The sequence below is a fragment of the Neophocaena asiaeorientalis genome, unplaced genomic scaffold, assembly GCF_003031525.2.
Source record: "Neophocaena asiaeorientalis asiaeorientalis breed wild unplaced genomic scaffold, Neophocaena_asiaeorientalis_V1.1 scaffold128, whole genome shotgun sequence".
NCBI lineage: Eukaryota > Metazoa > Chordata > Mammalia > Artiodactyla > Phocoenidae > Neophocaena > Neophocaena asiaeorientalis.
The window spans coordinates 687,164-707,784 of NW_020175827.1; the positions used below are offsets into that span (position 1 = coordinate 687,164).

At 41.8% G+C, this 20,621-nt stretch overlaps 1 protein-coding gene across 1 annotated transcript; it reads right to left on the minus strand.

Annotated features, from left to right (window-relative positions):
* Positions 1-1,505: 1,505 nt before the first annotated feature.
* HJV (hemojuvelin BMP co-receptor) lies at positions 1,506-5,864 on the minus strand. The gene is made up of 4 exons (XM_024732720.1): positions 5,719-5,864; positions 4,243-4,447; positions 3,266-3,828; positions 1,506-2,765 (listed from the first exon to the last, which is right to left on the minus strand). Exons 2-4 carry the CDS (start codon positions 4,337-4,339, stop codon positions 2,142-2,144), a joined length of 1,284 nt encoding a protein of 427 aa, XP_024588488.1. The 5' UTR covers positions 4,340-4,447; positions 5,719-5,864; the 3' UTR covers positions 1,506-2,141.
* Positions 5,865-20,621: the final 14,757 nt, after the last annotated feature.

The window sequence follows — 20,621 nt, forward strand, 5'->3', positions numbered from 1 at the left end:
TGCAGGGGGCGTGGGTGCCATCCCTGGTCAGGGAACTAAGACCCCACATGCCTCGTGGTATGGCCAAAAAAAATAGAAAAAAGTTACAGAGACTGTGCTTTGTGGGAATGGCAGAGTGGCTATGGTCCTTAGAGAAGGTGGAGAGACCGGAATAGAGGATGAAGAATTGCAAAAGAATTTTGAAATGGCAGCCCAGATAGGACCCCCTGTCTGGTAAGCAAGACTGGTGTGTATGTGTATCCTGGGGGAGTTTGGTCAGGTGGGTGAGACTGAGAGAAGAGGGAGGAGACAGGGTGAATACACAATTATGTTAGGGAGGGCAGGCCCTAGATAATGGAGTGCCTAAAGGGGAGACTGAGACCAGAAGCAGGGGGACAACGCTGAATGTTAATGTTCTCTCCTTCATAGTTTTGTTCAGAACAGAACTGTTACTTTCGAACATCCTGAACTAGAACAGCTTCTATTTTCAGTCTTTTCTTCTCCAAACTAGATTCCTTCAATTTGGGGCCTTTCCCACTCTTTTCCAGCTCTCCGTTTTGGGTTTCATATGATAGAAGAAGAGAATAGTTTTTGTGGTGGCAGCCACTGCCTGCAGCTCCCCTTCCCTGCCAAGCTCCACAACCGAAATCTTTAATGGCTGTTTCCTTGACAGCATAGTTTTGTGGTTTAGAGTTCGTTAGGTCTCTGGAGCCAAATTGCCTGGGTTCAGTCTCTAGCTCTACCATTTATTAGCTGTATTACTGTGGGCAAGTTGCTTAATCTTCCTGTACCTCAGTTTCCTTGTATAAAAATAGAGATAAGAATATTACCTTCCTTAGAGAGTTGTGAGGATTAAATGAATTAATAATTTTAAAGTGTTTAGGGAACCACTGGTGGTCCAGTGGTTAAGACTTGGCGCTTTCACTGCCATGGGCCCAGGTTCAATCCCTGGTTGGGGAACTAAGCCATGCCACATGGCCGAAAAAAACCAAAAAAGTGTTTAGAACATTACCTGGCAAGTTTTAAGCTCTCAATAAATGTTAGCTGTTAATTGAATTTAAACTCTTTGGCCCCACTTTCAAGGCACTTCATAATCTGGCCTCTGTCCATCTACCCTTCTATCCCATTACTTCTTGTCTACTTCATTTGAGTTTTGCTGATTTCCTCACTGAATCATGAATCTATGTATAAATCCAGATGGTGTCCATTGCCTGGGAGGTCCTTAATTCAAATCCTACCCAATCTTCAAAGATCACTTCAAATCCCATCTCCTCTACTACCTCTTATTATATCTTGAGTTCTCATCAACCATCTTCCCGTTTGGATTCATAGTACCATAGAATTTAGTGAATAATTACACTCTCATCACTCCTTCACGTGAATCAGCTTTGTCTCCCTAATAGCCTGTAAACTTCCTGAGGGCAGAAACAATACCTGATACTTCTGAGCCCTCTTTCAGTGAAGTGAACACATTGTCTTTATGCCATCTTAACGTCTGTAAAGAGATTCAACATAGGCAATAAATGTGAAGAATTCATAACTTTAATAACAGATTAGTTAGGGGTGGGGATGATAGCTTCTTTCCTATCTGTGCTATTCTCCAAAGACAGAGATTCCCTTCACCAAAAATCCAGACAACCCCCACTTCATCTCTGAACCAAGAAAGCAGAACACATCTTACCCACATATTCTTATCAAATAGACTCTTCTCCTTATCATTTCCTCCTCTTTCCACCTTCCAAGAGAAAATATCATTAGATTTTGAGTTTCTGATGGGTAATGATCACCTCTTTCTCTTTCAGTTCTTCTCTATTAAAAGTCTGAACCCTTAAGTTTTCTACTGATGGTCAGGACCCCATAACCTCTAAGCTTGTAGGGGTGATCTCAGGAGTAGATGGACTGGAACAATTTGCTTACTATAAACAAGACTGGGAAAATTAGTGACAAGCCCTTATTGAGGTCTGGAATGCAGAAACCTTGCCCAGAGTCCTCCCTCTGTGATCATTTCAACCCTGGACTGCAGCCTCTCTCACTCTGGATAAATGTCATTGTTTCACGTGTCTCTTAGTCCCCACTGTTTCCTTCAGTGATTCTTTACGTTCTTCCTTGCCAATCTCTATCCACAAATCACTTCTAAACCAGTCATGAGATTGCTGGCCTAGTTATTGAATGCAAAGCCACAGAACAAAGACCCCAGAAAGGAGTGGGGCTAGGAGGGTTGCTGAGGAAAGAGGAACCCCAGCATCCGAGGGGAAGAGGTGAAGTTTTTCCAAGTCCGGCAGGAAGGCTCGGGCATCCTCCAGAGCTGCCTGTGCTGCCACAGTAAAGTTGGGGTCACCAGAGATTAAAACATCAAAGACACAGGAATGGAAGTAAGCGTCTTCAACTGGCAGCCCTTCCTTGCACAGCTGTCTGGCAGTATCAATGGTTATAGCTCCCCGACGACTGCGCTCTGAGCGTGAGAGTCGCTGACTTGGAGGGCATCCCCCAACGCAGAGCTGCAAGTCCTGCTCAGCTGAGAAGGCCCTGGCCACATCCTCTGCTGCTTTGATGGAGAAGGAGAGCTGCCCAGCTGTCTGCCGAATGATTATAGTTGTGCCAATGTAGGCAGCTCGGATCTCCACATGGCTCCCAGGGTTAGCAGTTCGAATGGATAAACTTGAGCCCCCAGGTCGGTCACCTCCATTGATAGAACCATCTTCAAAGGCTGCGGGAAGATTGTCCACCTCAGCCTGGTAGACCTTCTGATCAATGCATTCCTGCATGTTCTTAAATATAATGGTGAGCTGTGAGGGCAAGAGGGAAAACAGTTTATTTTGGGCTCAGTGCATCCTACCCGCTTCCACCAGTCAGGCCTCATTACATAGTTAGGGATCTGATCCCAGCAGAGATGAAAGGCTTATCATGGTTCTCACTCCTTGATCCCTTCTTTATGTTCCAATATTGCTTTATCCCTGCTCAACCCCTCTCTTTCTTATTTGGTCTCAACCTCGGAAACTCCCACAGGAGAAGGAAAAGTTTCCTTTCTGTAACTCCTCAACCCAGGGCTCCTCAACTTTCCTCTTTCCAAATTTCTCTTCAGTGTTTTCTGCATTGGCGTGAAATTCCCACTGAGGGAAAGTGATTTACAGGAGCGAGTGTTTGGTAGGAGGGAGTGATTCAAGATGTGAGAGCGGTTGAGGAGGAGAGGGAATAGGGAGCATTGCTGAGAAATAGTGGGAACGGCATGGGAGTGGTACCCTGAGGGGACCCTGGGAGGATCTGGAGGAGCAATTGAGTCCCTGACCTTCCGGGTGGTGGTGGCGTTGGCCCCCGATGCCACGGGGGAGCTGGTGGCCTGGACAAAAAGGAAGTCATTATCCAGCAAGGGCCAAGCTCCTTGGACACGGCACGTGTGAAAGTGGTGATGGAAGCTGCGCACGTGAGGGTCCCCGAAGGAGGCGCAATGCAAGAAGCCTGGGGGCTGACCGTTCAGCCGGAAAAACCGGCCTTCATAGTCACAGGGGTCCGGGGCTGGGGGACCAGAGGAGCGCACCGGGCCTGCGCCTGGAAGGGCTGGGCCCCGGGGTGGGGGAGGGGCCGTGGGGCCCTGGCGGGAGCAGTTGTGCTGGATCATCAGGTCTTCGATGCCGTGCACAGCAGAATGGAAGGCGAGGTCCCCGCGGCAGGTGCGGGCCGTGCGCCGAGTGCAGAGCGCGTAGGAGCGGAGGGCTCGGCAGAGGCCGCTGGAGCCCACCCCTCCACCCCGGCCTCCTCCTCGAAGGGCTCCTGGTGAACCCCCACCTCTAAGGCTCAGAGTGGAAGATACATACTCAGCATTGCAGCGGAGGATCTTGCACTGAGAATGAGCTGAGGACGGAAGGGAGAGAGGATTGTGAGATGGTCCCCAGATCCCCGCTCAACCATAACTCTCCCAGACCTCATCAGGGGATTCCAGCCGGTCCTAAAACCCAACTGAGAGCCTTCCACAGTCCCCAGTGCGCAACCACGAGCCCCCAGCCCCCCAGCTTTCTAGTCTTGTCCTCTTTCAATCTTGCTAAGCATGTGTAAGCCCTGCTAGATCTGTTCTCCCTGTGGATCAAGGGCTTTCCCAGTGCCCTTCCCCAAGTTGAATGGAGAATAAAATATACCTATCTGAGAGTGGGGTGAGTGACTGGAATTCCTCAGCACCCATCTCTTCTCACTCACCCAAGCTCACATGCCCACCCCTACATAGCAGCCTACCCCCTAGATTCCCCAAACCCTTATCTAACCCTTCCTTACCATGTCCACAGAGGAGCAGCAGGAGAGTGAGAATGCTTAGAGTTGGGGGACTGCCATGGGGGCACCAGGGACTAGGGGACTGGCCTGGATCCCCCATACCTATCCAGCCAGGTCCCCCCAGGTTCCGGTTCTTTCCAGCTGGTGACCCTCCTACCTAGTGAATTTTGACCGGACGTCCTGTAAGGGACTGAAAAAAGAGATTTGGCTGGGCATGGGGAAAGAGAAGAGTTGAAGATTGTTCAGAATCGTGTGAAGAGAATCTCGGGAGATCAGGAAAAAGATGAGCAGACTGGAGTTTGGGGAGAATGGGGCTCCCTGAACTAAAAGCGAGGCTGTTAAGCCTCTGTGCCCTGCTCTTGTGGCCACTTTCAGGTCCCTTATGCAATACCCCTAGGTGGGGGTGGAAGAAAGGTTGAGTGAACTCAGGGGGGCAGAGTCCACTGTATTGCCCCATTCTGAGCTACCAAACAGCAGAAATGTCAAAAAAGGAGGAATCATGTGGATAGATCAGATCTCAACCATACTAGTGGGCTCCCCAACAGAATTAGGATCTGAAAATGCTTCAGAAACATACCTCTTATTTGCCCTTCCCTATCAGGAGGGGACACCCTCCAGAGGTCATTCATTTATTTTCCTCCTTTGTGTCAGAATTTTCAGCGAGAAGGGGTAAGGGTGGTATAACTATCCCTGTTCTCTGGAACGTCAGTATTCAAATGAAAAGGGAACCAGTCTCTTTCATCTACTCTAGAGAGCAAAAATTATAATCCCTCTCTCTCAGGAGATAATGGGATGCAAGCCAAGCATGCAAATAAATATTTGTTTGTAAGTCAACATTTCTTCTTGTATTTTTCCAAACCTCACTGAGGAACCACTCTTTCCATTAACCTTACCTTGCAAGTTTAGAAGTTCTCAATCTTTTGATGAGAACAGAGCTTGGGGAGGGGCTAACTCCCTTTTGCCAAACTACCCTCTCCTGGGATAAGGATACGATTGAGGGAGAGTCATGCAGGAGGAAGAACAGGATGATGGGACTAGAGTTGTGGGGAGAAATCATTTACAACGAGGAGTAACCCCCAGCCTTGGAAGCCCAATGTGAAGGGCACTGCTAAGTAGGAGCAGGATAGAAGGGTATCAGTGGCTAATCATCTCAGGCTAAATTTGGCCTTGGTGAGAAAACCACAGAATAGGAAATGTGGGACACATATTAAAGAAGGAGACCTCATCAGAAGTCTTGAGGTAACAAGATAAGAAGAGAGCTGACTCTCAGAGGAGAGACGGAGGTTTAAATTTCTAATGGCCAGAGGCCAGAAAGAAATAAGACAGAAGGAGAAATGGAGATTGGGGCACCTTGGTATGGGAGAGATCCTAGCTTTTGGACCAGAGACATCCAAGTAGATGTCATAATTTTATGAAATTCTAACTTCAATTCTAACTCCAAAAGCTTATTAGAGGAATTGCAGTTTCATTTTGACTTACTGTTTCCAGAGGTCAAACATTAGTCTGATATCCAATTCTCCAGCCATGACTGTCTACTGTCAGTCAGCTCCAGCCAGGGGATCCCCCGTCTCTTTCTCCATGTCTCCCCTAGGTCCCCAGACCGGCTGCAATCTCACTGAGGTCAGGGAACCAGAGAAGGTCTGGTGTGGGGGGAAGGGGGAGTATATGGCTGGCTGGAGTACTGGACAGCTGAGCAGGGGAGGGAGGTGGCTACTGAGTTGACTGTTTTAAAAATAGCTAAGTCCAAGATTCCAGGAGCATTGGTGGGGGTAGGGTGTTGGAGTTGGGGGAGTGGGGAGGGTAGGATTAGAAACAGTATGGAGTATAGGGTGCCAGGTGCGGGTGGGAGGACAGAAATATGACAAGCAAGTCAGATATCCAGTTCAAGCTTATATGATTCTAGTCACTGCCTACTGCAGGCAGCCCTTCAGCATTGTCAGTAATGAGCTCCTGGCCTTTAAAAATTAGAGTGGACAGCTGTATGCATTTCATTCACCACCCTCATCCCTGCTGTACTGAATATTGCGTTTAGTTTCTACAGAACATATCTAGGAGGTAGCTGACTTTAAATAAGGTGCATAGCAGAGGTAGTTCACAGCCCCTCCCCCATTTTTGTAGAGATTTCAGGACTTAAAAAGCCAGCTGTCTAAAAAAGAAATCTGAGCTCTGAGTGGTTTAGGATGAGGGTTTGTTTCAGTCTACCAGCTCAGATCCTTGCAGCTGTCTATCCCCCTACCTCCTCCATTCTCACTCCCTAGTTTATGTAGCAATTCCTCTTCCCAAGTATACACACAAACATACAAGCTCCTGAGTTTCTGGGGAGGAAGCTAGCAAAGGCAAAGAGAAAAAGGAATGGGGACAGAATTTTTTGAAGGTTAATAATCCACAGGGAAGAAGAACTTGGAGAGATAAACTGAGAGAAAAAGAGATTCAGAAAGATACTTTTGTGAAGTAGCATAATCTAGTGACCTTTTAAGATATTGCAACCAAGGAATTTAGCCATGTTGTATTTTTGCAGCCATAGGCACCAGGGATCATCATCTCTTAGTACTTGCCAAGTGAAATTAACAGAAGGACTGATTCCAAATACTGTCATTAAAGCATCTTAAGTTACTCTACATTTAATTCAGAATTTAGAAGTCCACAGAGTACTGTTCTCTTTTTTATACATATAGATCTGAAAAATTTTCTCTCCACCACATGAAGCCATATCACAAGGGCTTTTATTATAAAAATGTAAAATGACCCCAACCAAACTATCCAAATGATTTTTTTTTTTGCGGTACGCGGGCCTCTCACTGCTGTGGCCTCTCCCGTTGCGGAGCACAGGCTCCGGACGCACAGGCTTAGCTGCCATGGCTCACAGGCCCAGTTGCTCCGCACCATGTGGGATCTCCCTGGACCGGGGCATGAACCCGTGTCCCTTTCATCGGCAGGCGGACTCTCAACCACTGCGCCACCAGGGAAGCCCCTATCCAAATGATTTTAAAACACAATAATTTGACTATGACATCCCAAGTGGGGTATACTCTAAGAAGTTAAGTAAAAACTCTATATTCTGAATTTAAATTGGAAGTATAACTCATAGTTATACTCTTATACATGGTATATACTCATAGTTATACAGAGCTCATGGTGTATTTTATCCTAAAACATATTCTAACTTTATCCTGAAAAGGCCTAGAAACAATAACCCAGTAGCAATGAACACCCCTGGTGTCCAATCTGAGGTATCTCAATACCATTTCACACTAAAAGGAACTCCTTGGAGAAATGGCTAATTTCAGGTATGGGGCAGGAATTGTCCAAGATAAGCAAGGAAGTTTTCAAAAACTGTTAGAATTCTATCAAAAGGACTCAGAAGCAACTAGAACAGTTCCCACTGGCCAAAGATGGGACAATTTGAGTGTCAAAATGGATACTATATGCAATGGATCTAAACATATCAGGTTTGTTTAAATCTACGAGTTTACAGTGATTCTTAAACATACAAACTCATTGGTCATTGTTGGAGAATGCTAGGGGAACAACTAATTCATTATGTTGAAACTGGAAAGCTGTAAGCATTTATCCTATTTTTTCTGTGGGAACACAAGATGAGGGGAAATTTTCTCTTTATAGAAGTTTTCTAGCAAATGAATGAAGAAGGAATGGCATTTTACAATATCAGCATTTTGTAACTCCTAATGAATTAATGTATCTAGTCAATGATCAATGATAGCTGTTATCCATCACAAAAGGAGAGACAAGCATGCCCTTCTGATCATAGGTGGAGTACACAATTCCACCCATGAAGTAGTCCTGCAAAAAAAAAACCAACCCCTTCGGTCTGAATCTGATCAACCGGTAGTTAGCTTACTACTTATTTAGAAGGAATACAGGAGACATAAAATGATACCTCAGAGGTGCAAATCCAGACTATGGGCATACTCTTCAGAACAAATGACCTGGGTTCTTCAACAAATAAATTGGGAAAAAAGAAAAAAGACAAAGATGGAGAGAAAACCTATAGCCTAAAAGAGAATTAAGAGACATCAAGCAGTTGCAGAGTATGGACTTTATTGTATTCTAATTCAAGAAAAAATATTATGAGATATTTGGAGAAACTTGATGAACACTTACTGGATACTTAATGATTTATAAGGAATTATTATTAAAGTTGTTGATGTGATACTTTTTTAAAAGTGCTTATCTTTTAGCGATACATCTTGAAATAGTTGCAGGTGAAAAGATATGATAGCTGGGGTTTGCTTCCAAATAATCCAAGATGCGGGAGAAGTGGGTGAGGGTAAAATAAGATTGAAACATGAAGTGATCATTGTTAAAACTGGGCGATGGATACACAGGGATTTGTTATACTAGTCTCTTTCTTTTTGTAAATGTTTGAAATTTTCCATAATAAAATTTTAAAGTCAGAAGTCATCTGTGGGCCCTTTGAGATTATTGGAGAATTTTTACCAACATCCTTGTCAAAGCCCATTGACCAAAGACCACTGGGAACAAACCTGAAGTCAAAAAATTGGGTTTCTTGGGCTTACCTGGTGGCGCAGTGGTTGAGAGTCCTCCTGCCGATGCAGGGGATATGGGTTCGTGCCCCGGTCCTGGGAGATCCCACATGACGATTCTTGCTGCAGCAAGGAAGAGAATGCTGCAGTGGGACTGTGGAATCAGTTCGGTAAGGGGAAGTTAGGAGGAGCCTCTTGTAGAGACTGGGCTGCTGTTGGATGATTCTCAACTAGAGTTTAGAATAGTAAGGGCCAGTTCTGGACTGAATATTGTCAAGAAGCAGGGGTATTTCAATGGTTAGGTATCTAAATTTTTATCTAGGAGATGGAAGGATTAAAGAGGGATTGGAGCTAAAATCGGTTAAAACAACAACAAAAAGTAGCAAATATGCATGTTAAGAGGGGATGTTTGCACATTTTTGTAATTGCAGAGTGGTCTTGTCTCTGTTTTATTCCAAACAAAGTTGCAATGTGGGTCCGATAAGCTGAGAGATAATAATTGCCAACCTTGACTTCTATACTCAGCTAAAATATTATTCCAGAATCAAAAATAAGTAAAACATTTCAAACAAATTGAAACCTGAAGGAATTTACCACTAATACATCCTTGTCAAAAGAACTGTTAAAAAAAAAAAAAAAAGAACTGTTAAAAAGATTTACTACAGAAAGGATGATTTGAGCAAAGAGGATGGATTAGATGTGAGAAGAACTGGTAAACCAAGAAATGTGTGGCTAAATCTAAACAAATAATTACTGCATTTAAAAAACAACTGCTTCTGGGCTTCCCTGGTGGCGCAGTGGTTGAGAGTCCGCCTGCCAATGCAGGGGACACGGGTTCGTGCCCCGGCCTGGGAAGATCCCACATGCCGCGGAGTGGCTGGGCCCGTGAGCCATGGCCGCTGAGCCTGCGCGTCTGGAGCCTGTGCTCTGCAACGGGAGAGGCCACAGCAGTGAGAGGCCCACATACCGCAAAAAAAAAACCACACACACACACACACACAAAAACAAAAAAAAACAAAAAAAACAACTGCTTCTGAAAGTAGGCATAGAGGGAACTTTCCTCAACATAATAAAGGCCATATATGACAAGCCCACAGCCAACATCATCCTCAATGGTGAAAAACTGAAAGCATTTCCACTAAGATCAGGAACAAGACAAGGTTGCCCACTCTCACCACTCTTATTCAACATAGTTTTGGAAGTTTTAGCCACAGCAATCAGAGAAGAAAAGGAAATAAAAGGAATCCAAATCGGAAAAGAAGAAGTAAAGCTGTCACTGTTTGCAGATGACATGATACTATACATAGAGAATCCTAAAGATGCTACCAGAAAACTACTAGAGCTAATCAATGAATTTAGTAAAGTAGCAGGATACAAAATTAATGCACAGAAATCTCTGGCATTCCTATATACTAATGATGAAAAATCTGAAAGTGAAATCAAGAAAACACTCAGGTGGGAAGCAGCTGCGTGGCACAGGGATATCGGCTTGGTGCTTTGTGACCGCCTGGAGGGGCGGGATGGGTGGATGGGGTGGAGGGAGACGCAAGAGGGAGGAGATATGGGAACATGTGTATGTGTATAGCTGATTCACTTTGTTATGGAGCAGAAACTAACACACCATTGTAAAGCAATTATACCCCAATAAAGATGTTAAAAAAATAAAATAAAATAAAATTACATCAAAAAAAAAAACCGGGACTTCCCTGGTGGTCCAGCGGTTAGGAATCTACCTTCCAATGCAGGGGACGTGGGTTCGATCCCTGGTCGGGGAACTAAGATCCCACAACTTCTGGCAGTAAAAAAACACAATAGTAACACATAAAGCAGGAGAGGAATTGTAATTAAAGCTGTCATATTGTTTGTCAAGATTTATTGGATTTATGCTTTAATTAATTATTTTAATTAATGAATATTTAAGTATGTATTGTAAGGGTAGGTACCAAAATAATAGGAAAAAATAGAGTGTGTTATTTCTTTTTTTTTTTTTTTGCGGTACGTGGGCCTCTCCTTGTTTTGGCCTCTCCCGTTGCGGAGCACAGGCCCCGGACACACAGGCTCAGCAGCCATGGCTCATGGGCTCAGCCGCTCAGCATGTGGGATCTTCCCAGACCGGGGTGCGAACCCGTGTCCCCTGCATCAGTAGGCAGACTCTCAACCACTGCGCCACTAGGGAAGCCCGTAGAGCATGTTATTTCTGAACCAAGAGGAGAAAAAGGGGAATTAAAATAACAAAATAAGACTAAAACTTGATTAATTCAAAAGAAGATAAGAAAGAGGAGGAAAAAAGTATAAATCAAAACACCATAATAATATCATAAGCCAAATTTTAAAATCAGGTAATTCTCACTGATCTGTAGAAAATGATTTTGGAAGTGGGGGAAGAGTGGAAGCAGGGTCAGCCATTCAGAACTATGACTGTGGCCAAGGAAACAATGAGAAGTGGCCAGTCTTAGGATATATTTTGCAGGTAAAGCTATAGGACTTACTGATGCTCAGATATTGTTCTTGAGACTAATTTTTACTACTTTTGACAATGTCTATTTTTAAAGGTAGATCATTTCTCTCATGATTCTGTTCCTTATAAAGCTTTAAACTAGTCTATTTTCTCTAAATCCATGGCTTTTGATAGGAAAAGTTTCCCTTCTCTCCTAGAAGACGGTCACTAACTCATTGTTGCCCCAGGATGATTTGGAGCATGGTTCAGGTCCTTTAGATCTTTCCCATCCCATTTACAGACCTTTCTCCTTTACCCCTTTGGATTCATTTATATTGTAGTTGTAAGTTACTACATGTTCATTCAGTGTTAGGAAGCTGTAAAGAAGCTGCAACAGGAAAAGTAGTGGAATGAACTGGATAACAGCTACTAATTTGTGTCTCTTTGTGCTAGGATAAAAAACATCCCAGCTGTGGCTGAGGGTAGTGCTACCTTTGAAAGTATAGACAAGGTTAAATGATAGGAGAAACACAGCAGAGAGTATTATGTTGCTTTTACAATAGGGGAGTAGGCTTAGAAATGGGTAGGGAGAATTGTCATGTGACACAGTAAAGCAGACCGACCTGGACAAGGGTAATTATCATAATAAAAGTAGTTTAAATAATAGCATTGCTGAATATCTGCTGGTGCCATATGCTATGCTGAGTGATTTGCATGATAATATTTCTAATCCTTACAACAACCCCGAAAGGTAGATTTTATTCCCATTTTACAGATATGGAAGCTGAAGTTCAAAGGACCATCTTGCCCAAGGTTTACCTAATTCAAGCCCAGATTTACCTGACTCAGGTGCCAATACTGTTTGCATTATAATGTCTTTTATAGGTTCAAAGGTGGCTGAGTTTAAAGGATGAAAGGGAAAACAGAAAAGATACAGATTTAGACAGGGATGTGAGAGACAGTATTGGCAGAACAGAAAGAACAATCCCTAGATCTTCAAATTAGAATGCTGGCTCGGAGAATGGGCCTATCATTAGTAAATAAGAATAGAGACAGGCTGGCATCCAGCTTTTATATACCTAAGGAGTTCAACAAAATTTGTGTTTTGACTCATTTAAACTATGTTACAACCCTTAACTTATAGCAGTATGCTAAAAAAAAAAAGAAGATAATCATTTGATAGCCTCTTTATTTTGTGTCAAATGAAAAAACAAAAACAAGAAAACAAGGGGTTGTTTTTTTTTTTTTTTGTGGTACACGGGCCTCTCACTGCTGCAGCCTCTCCTGCCGCACAGGCTCCGGACACGCAGGCCCAGCCGCCCCGCCACATGCCGGATGCAGGCTTCTCGCGGACCGGGTCACAAACCCGCGACCCCCGCATCAGCAGGCAGACGCCCAACCACTGCGCCACCAGGGAAACCCACAAGACACTTTTTCAAATTCATTTCAGATAAAGGCAGTGATGGTTATGGTGTTCAGTTGTTATGGGTATAAGGGCCTACTTGATAAATTCACCTTGTAATAAAAGTTTGCGGGACTTCCCTGGCGGCGCGGTGGTTGAGAATCTGCCTGTCAGTGCGAGGGGACATGGGTTTGATCCCTGGTGCGAGAGGGTCCCACGTGCCACGGAGCAGCTGGGCCGGTGTGCCACAACTACTGAGCCCGCGTGCTGCAACAACTGAAGCCCGCGGCCCTAGATCCGATGCTCCACAACAAAAGAAGCCACCGCAAAGCCCACACAGCGCAACGAAGAGTAGCCCCTACTCGCAGCAACTAGAGAAAGCCCGCGTGCAGCAACGAAGACCCAAAGCAGCCAAAACAAAACAAAAGTTTGCCTCTTTTGGCAGCTTGATGTGTTTCCTTTTAAGAAGCGATGGGAATTATATAACTCATTTTCTTTTTCTTTTTTACTGTTCATAAATCCAGAGGTAAATATAATGCTCAATTATAGTATTTATATTAGCTCAGGTTTTTGCTCTATAGTTTGTGTTTTCTAAAGCTTTTGAATCTTCTATTTTTATGTTAGCTGTTTGTTGTATTTGGTTACAAGTGAGGTGTTTACTTTTAACACCTCACTTCAAATCTCTTTTGGGAAAAACGTTCCCAAAATGTAAAAGTAAATCAAATATCTTTGGAAGTGTGAGTTTAAATTTAAATTAAATTAAAAAGCATTCATTTTTTCATAGCTTGGAATTTTGCCATTTTACTCATTTGGAGCTATTATATAAAGACGTATTGTTTGTGCCACCTTTACCCACACATTTGATGTTTTTATCAATTCCTGCAAAGGTGAAGAAAGCGGTGCTTACATTTCCCTGTATGAAGGTGAGAGTTCCAAAAATAAAATGTTTCTAAAATCTAAGACTGCCAACGCAGTAAAAGATAAGTTTCCTCTTGTTGAACTGATTAGGAGGTTGGCCGTGTGAGATTACTTGGGATTGAGAGTTTATAAATTAATGGTTCTGAACTTTTGGGGTCACAAACTCCTTTTGAAAACCTAATGAGAGATATGGGCCCTGTCCTCAGAAGAATGCTCAAGTACAAGTACTTGACATTTCAACCACAATTTCTCGGGGATATATATGCCTCTTACTAGAAGGCTAGAATAGATAAGACATGACTCCTCTTTACTGTGATAGCACAGATTCTTAGTCACCACCTAGGCAGGGAGCCTTTATTGTGGATAGCAGTAAGAGCAAGGTAGACACTTGCTAAATCAACCTTGAGTAAGTCAGTCGACACGTAGCTCAAAGCAATAATAGAATCATAGGCAAACAGATTCTGCTCTTCCTGCTCCAAGAGTATTTTGCATTCTCTTTGAAGCAATTCTATTATGGTCATCAAGTAGTTCTAAAAAATACCCAAGTTGCTGAAGAATATCCCCTACAGTATATGCCCTCATAGATTTTGTTTTGTTTATTTGGGTTTATATTAATTTCTATCTTGAGGTCTTATAGAAGGGGAACTCTCTATTAACTATTTGGGTAGAAAATTCTGTCATGTTGCCATAAAGTGTTTTTATGTTTCATGTTTCTTTTGTGGTGTGTGCAAAGTCCTGACCACTAGCACACTATTAAAAAGACATTATTTATTTTTTATGGAGCCAACCACCAGAGGCTCCTGGACTCTATGGAAGCCGCAGATCTTCTAACATCTGAAAAAAGGATTATCCTTTTGAATGTGAAGGTGAATGTGAGTAACTGAGAAAAGGTAGAGCAGGCTGTGAAAGTAATGAAAAAAGAGAGATTAGGGTTCAAAACATATTGAGGTGTGTCTTAGGGACCTTGAGGGTAAAGCTGCCTTCAGTGTTTCTCAGTGGGGCCTTATTGACATTATGGGAGGGACAATTTTTTTTGTGTGTGGAGCTGTCCTGCCCAGTGCAGTACATTTAGCATTCTTGTCTCCCATCCCCTGTCAAATGCCATCTGCATCCCCAGTCATTGTAAGCCAAAAACTGAAACAAGGCAGATGTCCTACATATTTCCAAAGGCCTCCCAGGAGGTGGTACCACCCTGGTTGAGGGATACTACTAGATATTCTTAATCTTAGGTGGTCTCACACTACCATGACCTAAACTGGTTTAGCAGAAGTCTTTTCACTGTATGGACTATCCTTGCTTTAGCAAGATACAGGACATTTCCATCACAAGGATCCCCCACGTAGCCACACTCACTTCCCTCCAATCTCCATCTCCACATTAACATCTAGCAACAACTAATCCATTCTCCATTTCTAAAATTTTGTTATTTTAAGAATGTTATATAAACAGGTTACAGTATGTAATGTTTGGGGATTAGCTTTTTTTACTCAGCATAATTCTCTGCGGATTCATCCAAGTTGTGTGTATATCAGTAGTTTGTTCCTTTTTATTGCTGAGTAGTATTCCATGCTATAGATGTACCACAGTTTCTTTAACCATTCACCTGCTGAAGGACATCTGCCTTGTTTCCAGTTTTTGGCTTTCATTAATAAATTTGCTATAAACATTTGTGCATAGGTTTTTTTTGTAACATCTTTATTGGAGTATAATTGCTTTACACTGCTTTGTGCATAGGTTTTTATGTAAACATTAGTTTTTATTTCTCTGGGATAAATGCCCAGGAGTGCAAATTCTGGTTCCTATGAAAATTGCATATTTAGGGGTTTTTTTAATAAACTTTTTTAAAAAAAAATAAACTGTTTTCCAGAGTGGTTGTACCATTCTACATTCCCACAAGCAATGTATGAGTGATTGTTTCCCTGCATTATTCTCACCAGCATTTGAGGTTGTCATTATTTCTAATTTTAGCCATTCTGATAGGTACGTAGTGATATCTAATTGTGGTTTTAATTTGTATTTCTCCAGTGGCTAATGATGCTGAACATCTTTTCATGTGCTTATTGCTGTCTGTATATCCTCTTGGGGAAATGTTCCTTCTTGACTTTTGACCGTTTCCTCACTGGACTGTTTTTTATACTGTTGAGTTAGAGAGTTTTTATATATTCTAGACAATAGTCCTTTGTTGGGTATGTGGTTTACACATATTTTCTCCCAGCTAGCAGCTTGTTTTTCACTCTCATAATAGGGTCTTTTGCAGAGCAAACATTTAATTTTGATGAAGTCTACTTTATTGATTTTTCCTTTTACGGATTGCTTTTGGTGTCAAAACTTTGTCTAGCCTTAGACCATGAAGAGTTTCTCCTATGTTTTTTCTAAATGTTTTATACTTCACATTTAAGCTCTTGATCCACTTTGGAGTTAATTTTCGTATAAGGTATGAGACTTAGGTTGAGGGTTTTGTTTATTTGTTTGCTTTTTGTTTATTTGTTTGCCTATGGATGTCCAATTTCTTCAGCAATATATATTGAAAAAGCTATTTTTTCTCCACGGAATTGCTTTTTCACCTTTGTAAAAAACAACATGAGTTGGCATACTTGTATGGGTCAACTGCTGGGCTCTCTATTCTGTTTCATTGATCTGTATATTTATTTTTCTGCCAGTACCATACCATCTTTACTACTGTAGCCTTTTAATAAGTCTTTAAAATGGATAAGCTGATTCCTCCCACTTAATTCTTTTTCAAAACGTGTTTTAGCTATTCTAGTTGCTTTGCCTTTCCATACAAGTTTTAGAAGAATTTTGTCTATATCTACAAAAAAATCTTGCTAGGATTTCCCCTTTACTAAGTTTTAAATTGTGGTAAAATACATAAAACATAAAGTTCACAATTTTAACCATTTTAAAGTGTACAATTCAGTGGCATTTAGTACCTTCGAAACGTTGTGCAACCATCCCACTATCTAGTTCTGGAATGTTTTCCTCACCCCAAAAGGAAGCCCTGTTCCCACTGTGAAGTCAGTCCCCAACCTCCGGCAATGACTGATCTGCTTTCTGTCTCTGTGGATTGGCCATTCTGTACATTTCATATAAACGGAATCATACGATATGTTACCTTTTGTGTCTGGCTTATTTCATTTAGCATAATGTTTTCGAGGTTCATCCAACTTGTAGCATGTCAGTACTTCTTTGTTATGTCCAAATAATATGCCATTGTATGTATATACAACAGTTTGTTTATCCATTCATTCATCCATGGGCATTTGGGTTGTTTCTAACTTTGGGCTATTATGAATATCATGCTGCTATGAGTATGCACGTACAAGTATTTGTATGAGTACCTGCTTTTAGTTCTTTGGGATCTACCTAGAGTGAAATTACTGGACTGTATTCTATGTTTAACATATTGAGGAGCCTCCAAACTGTGTTCCACAGCAGCTGCAACATTTTACATTCCTGCCACCAGTGTATTAGAGTTTCAATTTCACCTCATCCTCACCACACTTGTTATTTTCCATTTTTAAAAATTACAGCCATTCTGGAAAGTGTGAAGTGGTATCTTACTGTGGTATTGATTTGCATTTCCCTAATGACTAATGGCATTGAGCATCTTTCCATGTGCTTGCTGACCATTTAGATATCTTCTTGGGAGAAATTCTATTCAAATCTCTTGCTCACTTTTTAATTGAGTTGTTTGTCTTTTTTGTTGTTGAGTGGTAGCCCCTTCATTCTTAAAGGATATTTTTGCTGGATATAGGAATCTGGGTTGACAGTCTTCTTTCAGTGCTTGAAAAATTTGTGCCACTTCTCTGGCCTCCATGGTCTCTGATGAGAAATGTGCTGTCATTCAAATTGTTTATCCATGGTATGTAAGGTGTCATTTTTCACGGATTTCAAGATTTTTTTCTTTGTTTTTAGTTTTCTGCAATTTGACTATGATGTGTCTTGGCATGAATTTGTTTGGGTTTATCTTCTTTGGGGTTTGCTCAGCTTCTTGAATCTGTAGGTTTATCATCTGCTAAATTTGGGGAGTTTTACTCATTATTTCTTTTAGTACGTTTTTCAGTCCTGTTCTTTTTCTCTTCTCCTTCTGGGAATCTGATGACACAAATGTTAGGTCTTTTGTTATAATCTCACAAGTCTGTGTGACTCTGTTCTTTTTTTTTTTTTCATTCTATTTTCTCTGTTGTTCAGATTGAGTAATTTCCATTGTTTTATCTTTCAAGTCGCTGATTCTTTCCTCTGTCCCCTCCACTCTGCTGTTGAGCCCATCCATTGAGGGGTTTTGTTGTTATTGTATTTTTTAGTTATAAAATTTCCATTCAGTTCTTCTATTTCTTTGCTGAAACTTTTCTTTGCTGGGACTTTCTATTTTTTTGTTTGTTTCAAGTATCTTCATAGTTGCTTGTTGAAACATTTTTATGATGACTGTTTTAAAATCTTTGTCAGATAATTCTACCGCGTTGATCATCTAGGTATTGTCTGTTTTCATTCAGTTCAAGATCTTTCTCATTCTTGATATGATGAGTGCTTTTTTATTAAAGCCTGGACATTTGGGACTCTGGATCATATTTAAACCTTCTGTTTCAGTTGGCTTCTTCTGATACTAATCAAGTAGAGGAAGTGGGGGTAAGGTACCTTGTTACAGCCAGGTAGGTGTAGGAATCCAGGTTCCCCACTTAGTCTCCATTAACACCTGAGAAGAGGGGCTCCTCATTACTGATGGGCAGGGGTAGGAGTTCCACCTCCCTATATGGCCTCCACTGATACTGGGAAATAGGAGTAACCTTGTTATCACCAGGTGTTGGTGAAAGTACGATTCTCTACCATGTTTCCTCTGATACCAATCCAGCAGTGAAGAGGAGACCGCTTCTTTACTGGCCTGCTGAGAGGAAGTCTAGGTACCCCATATACCTAGACTTTACTAGGTATGGGTAGAGGTGAGCCACAATTCTTTCTGTGACATTTGGCTGGAGTAGAGCAGTTATTATCTAAAAGTTTTCTATTTTGCTAGGCTACCTCTTCCCTGGTCCTTTGGCTAGAGAGAGCAGGTTTTGTTGTTGTTAATACTATTGATACTTCCTAGTTTCTCATGTTACTGAAAATTACCGGCAGGTGGCAGAATAGCTGATGAAAATGGACTGTTCACCAAAACATAAGAAGGCTGATTTCCTTTGTGACATAGGGAAATAAAATCTATTACCTTGCACCCACCCTGGATACAATCCCAAGATTTTGTTCTGAGGGTTAGATACTCTTTATCAGCCTTTGAGTACAGGTAGCTGCCCAGTGGGAATAGAGCTGGAGTAAAAGGAATGGGCTTTGTTAGGCTCCTTGGTGGCATATGACACCAGGATTACTTGGGTTTTGTGAAAATAAATGTCTAGCATTTAGTTACTCTTCTCCCTAGGAAGGTGGAGATTGGATGACTGGAGAATTAATACTTTCTTTAAACAACATTGATACTTTGAAAGCGCAACAAAACCCCCAGAAACACCCCATATCCTATCACTCATTTTTTCTATCAGGCCCTGCTGATATGTCCACATATATGATTCAATTTTTTAATTCTCGTTTTCACTTATTGTCAAAGGTGTTTTCTGATGTTAGTGCATGGGGGTGGCTTTTTAAAATTTATATTTGAACTCATGTGCAAAGAATTAATCACACTGCAGTCATCTGACCAAAAAAGGTCTGAGGGGAGGCTTTTGATTGTTTGTTTCATTTTTGGTTTTCTCAAATTTTTATTTTGAAAAATTTCAAACCTACAGAGAAGTTAAAAGAATAAAATATTGAACATTCAATTACCCTTCACCTAGATTCATTGTTAACATTTTGCCATATTTGCTTTCTTTTCTGTCTCATATAAAGCTAATTTGCAGACATTGATGGGTATGGCTTTCAAGGTTCCTTTAGTCTAGGTATGCACCCCAGTTTTCTTTTCTTTCTCCTCACTCCCTCTCTTCCTTCTTCATATTTGAAAATTTTGAAGCTCCAAAACTCTTTCTTTTAGTTTCCCACCAGCGAGTTGTGCTCAGATCCTGCTGACCACCAAGCACCCGTAGGCTGAGTCACTTTCACTTGTCTGTAATATTTGTTTTGGCCAACAGAGTTTGGCTTAAATTTACACGAGATGGACAAACAAAAGGAAAAAAAAAAAAAAAAAAAAAAAAAAAGCTGCTATAGGACCAGGATCTCCTAGAGTTACTTACACGACAACCTTTATATTCCTTAAGGAAAAGTTCCTAGTCAATTTGGCAAAGCCCAGTTGGAGACCTCTACTTTTCTGCTGATCCCAATTCAGGAAATCACTGCAACTACAGGAAGCTGAGAGTTTCCTATTTGTCCTTCTATCTTTTCTCCAGACATTTGTCTCTGGTCTTGGGAACTGCGATCGTGGGTACACGATCCTCCCTCAGCTCTGGGAGCCATGCAGAGGAGTTCTCTCAAGGGTTTTCTACTCCAAAAAAGAAATACAAGGAAAAGGTAGCTTTGACGTGGGGAAGGCCCAGTAGTCAAGAATCTCAAAATCTAGGTGGTTGAAACAATGTGTCACAAAAAGGGTGGAGACACACGTTGGATTAGCCTCATACATTCTCTGTCGCATAACCTTTCAACGTTCCCTGGTGGTCTAGTGGTTAGGATTCGGCGCTCTCACCGCCGCGGCCCGGGTTCGATTCCCGGTCAGATTCTTCCTACAAAATACTTTTAATGACAGTTCCTATAGAACACTTTTAATGATTAATTTTGTTTCTTCTACTCAGTTGCCACATGGGTGACCTTAGCTGAAATACAGGAAATGCAGGAAAACATAAAGAAAAAATCGTTTACCATTCTACCAACCACCGGTAGCTATTATCCAGTTTTTGAAACAGAAAATGGAATAATGCTGTACATACTATTTAATTATCAGCTTTTTAAAAAAACATCTTTATTAGAGTATAATTGCCTTACAATGGTGTGTTAGTTTCTGCTTTATAACAAAGTGAATCAGTTATACATATACATATGTCCCCATATCTCTTCCCTCTTGCGTCTCCCTCCCTCCCACCCTCCCTATCCCACCCCTCTAGGTGGTCACAAAGCACCGAGCTGATCTCCTTGTGCCATGCGGCTGCTTCCC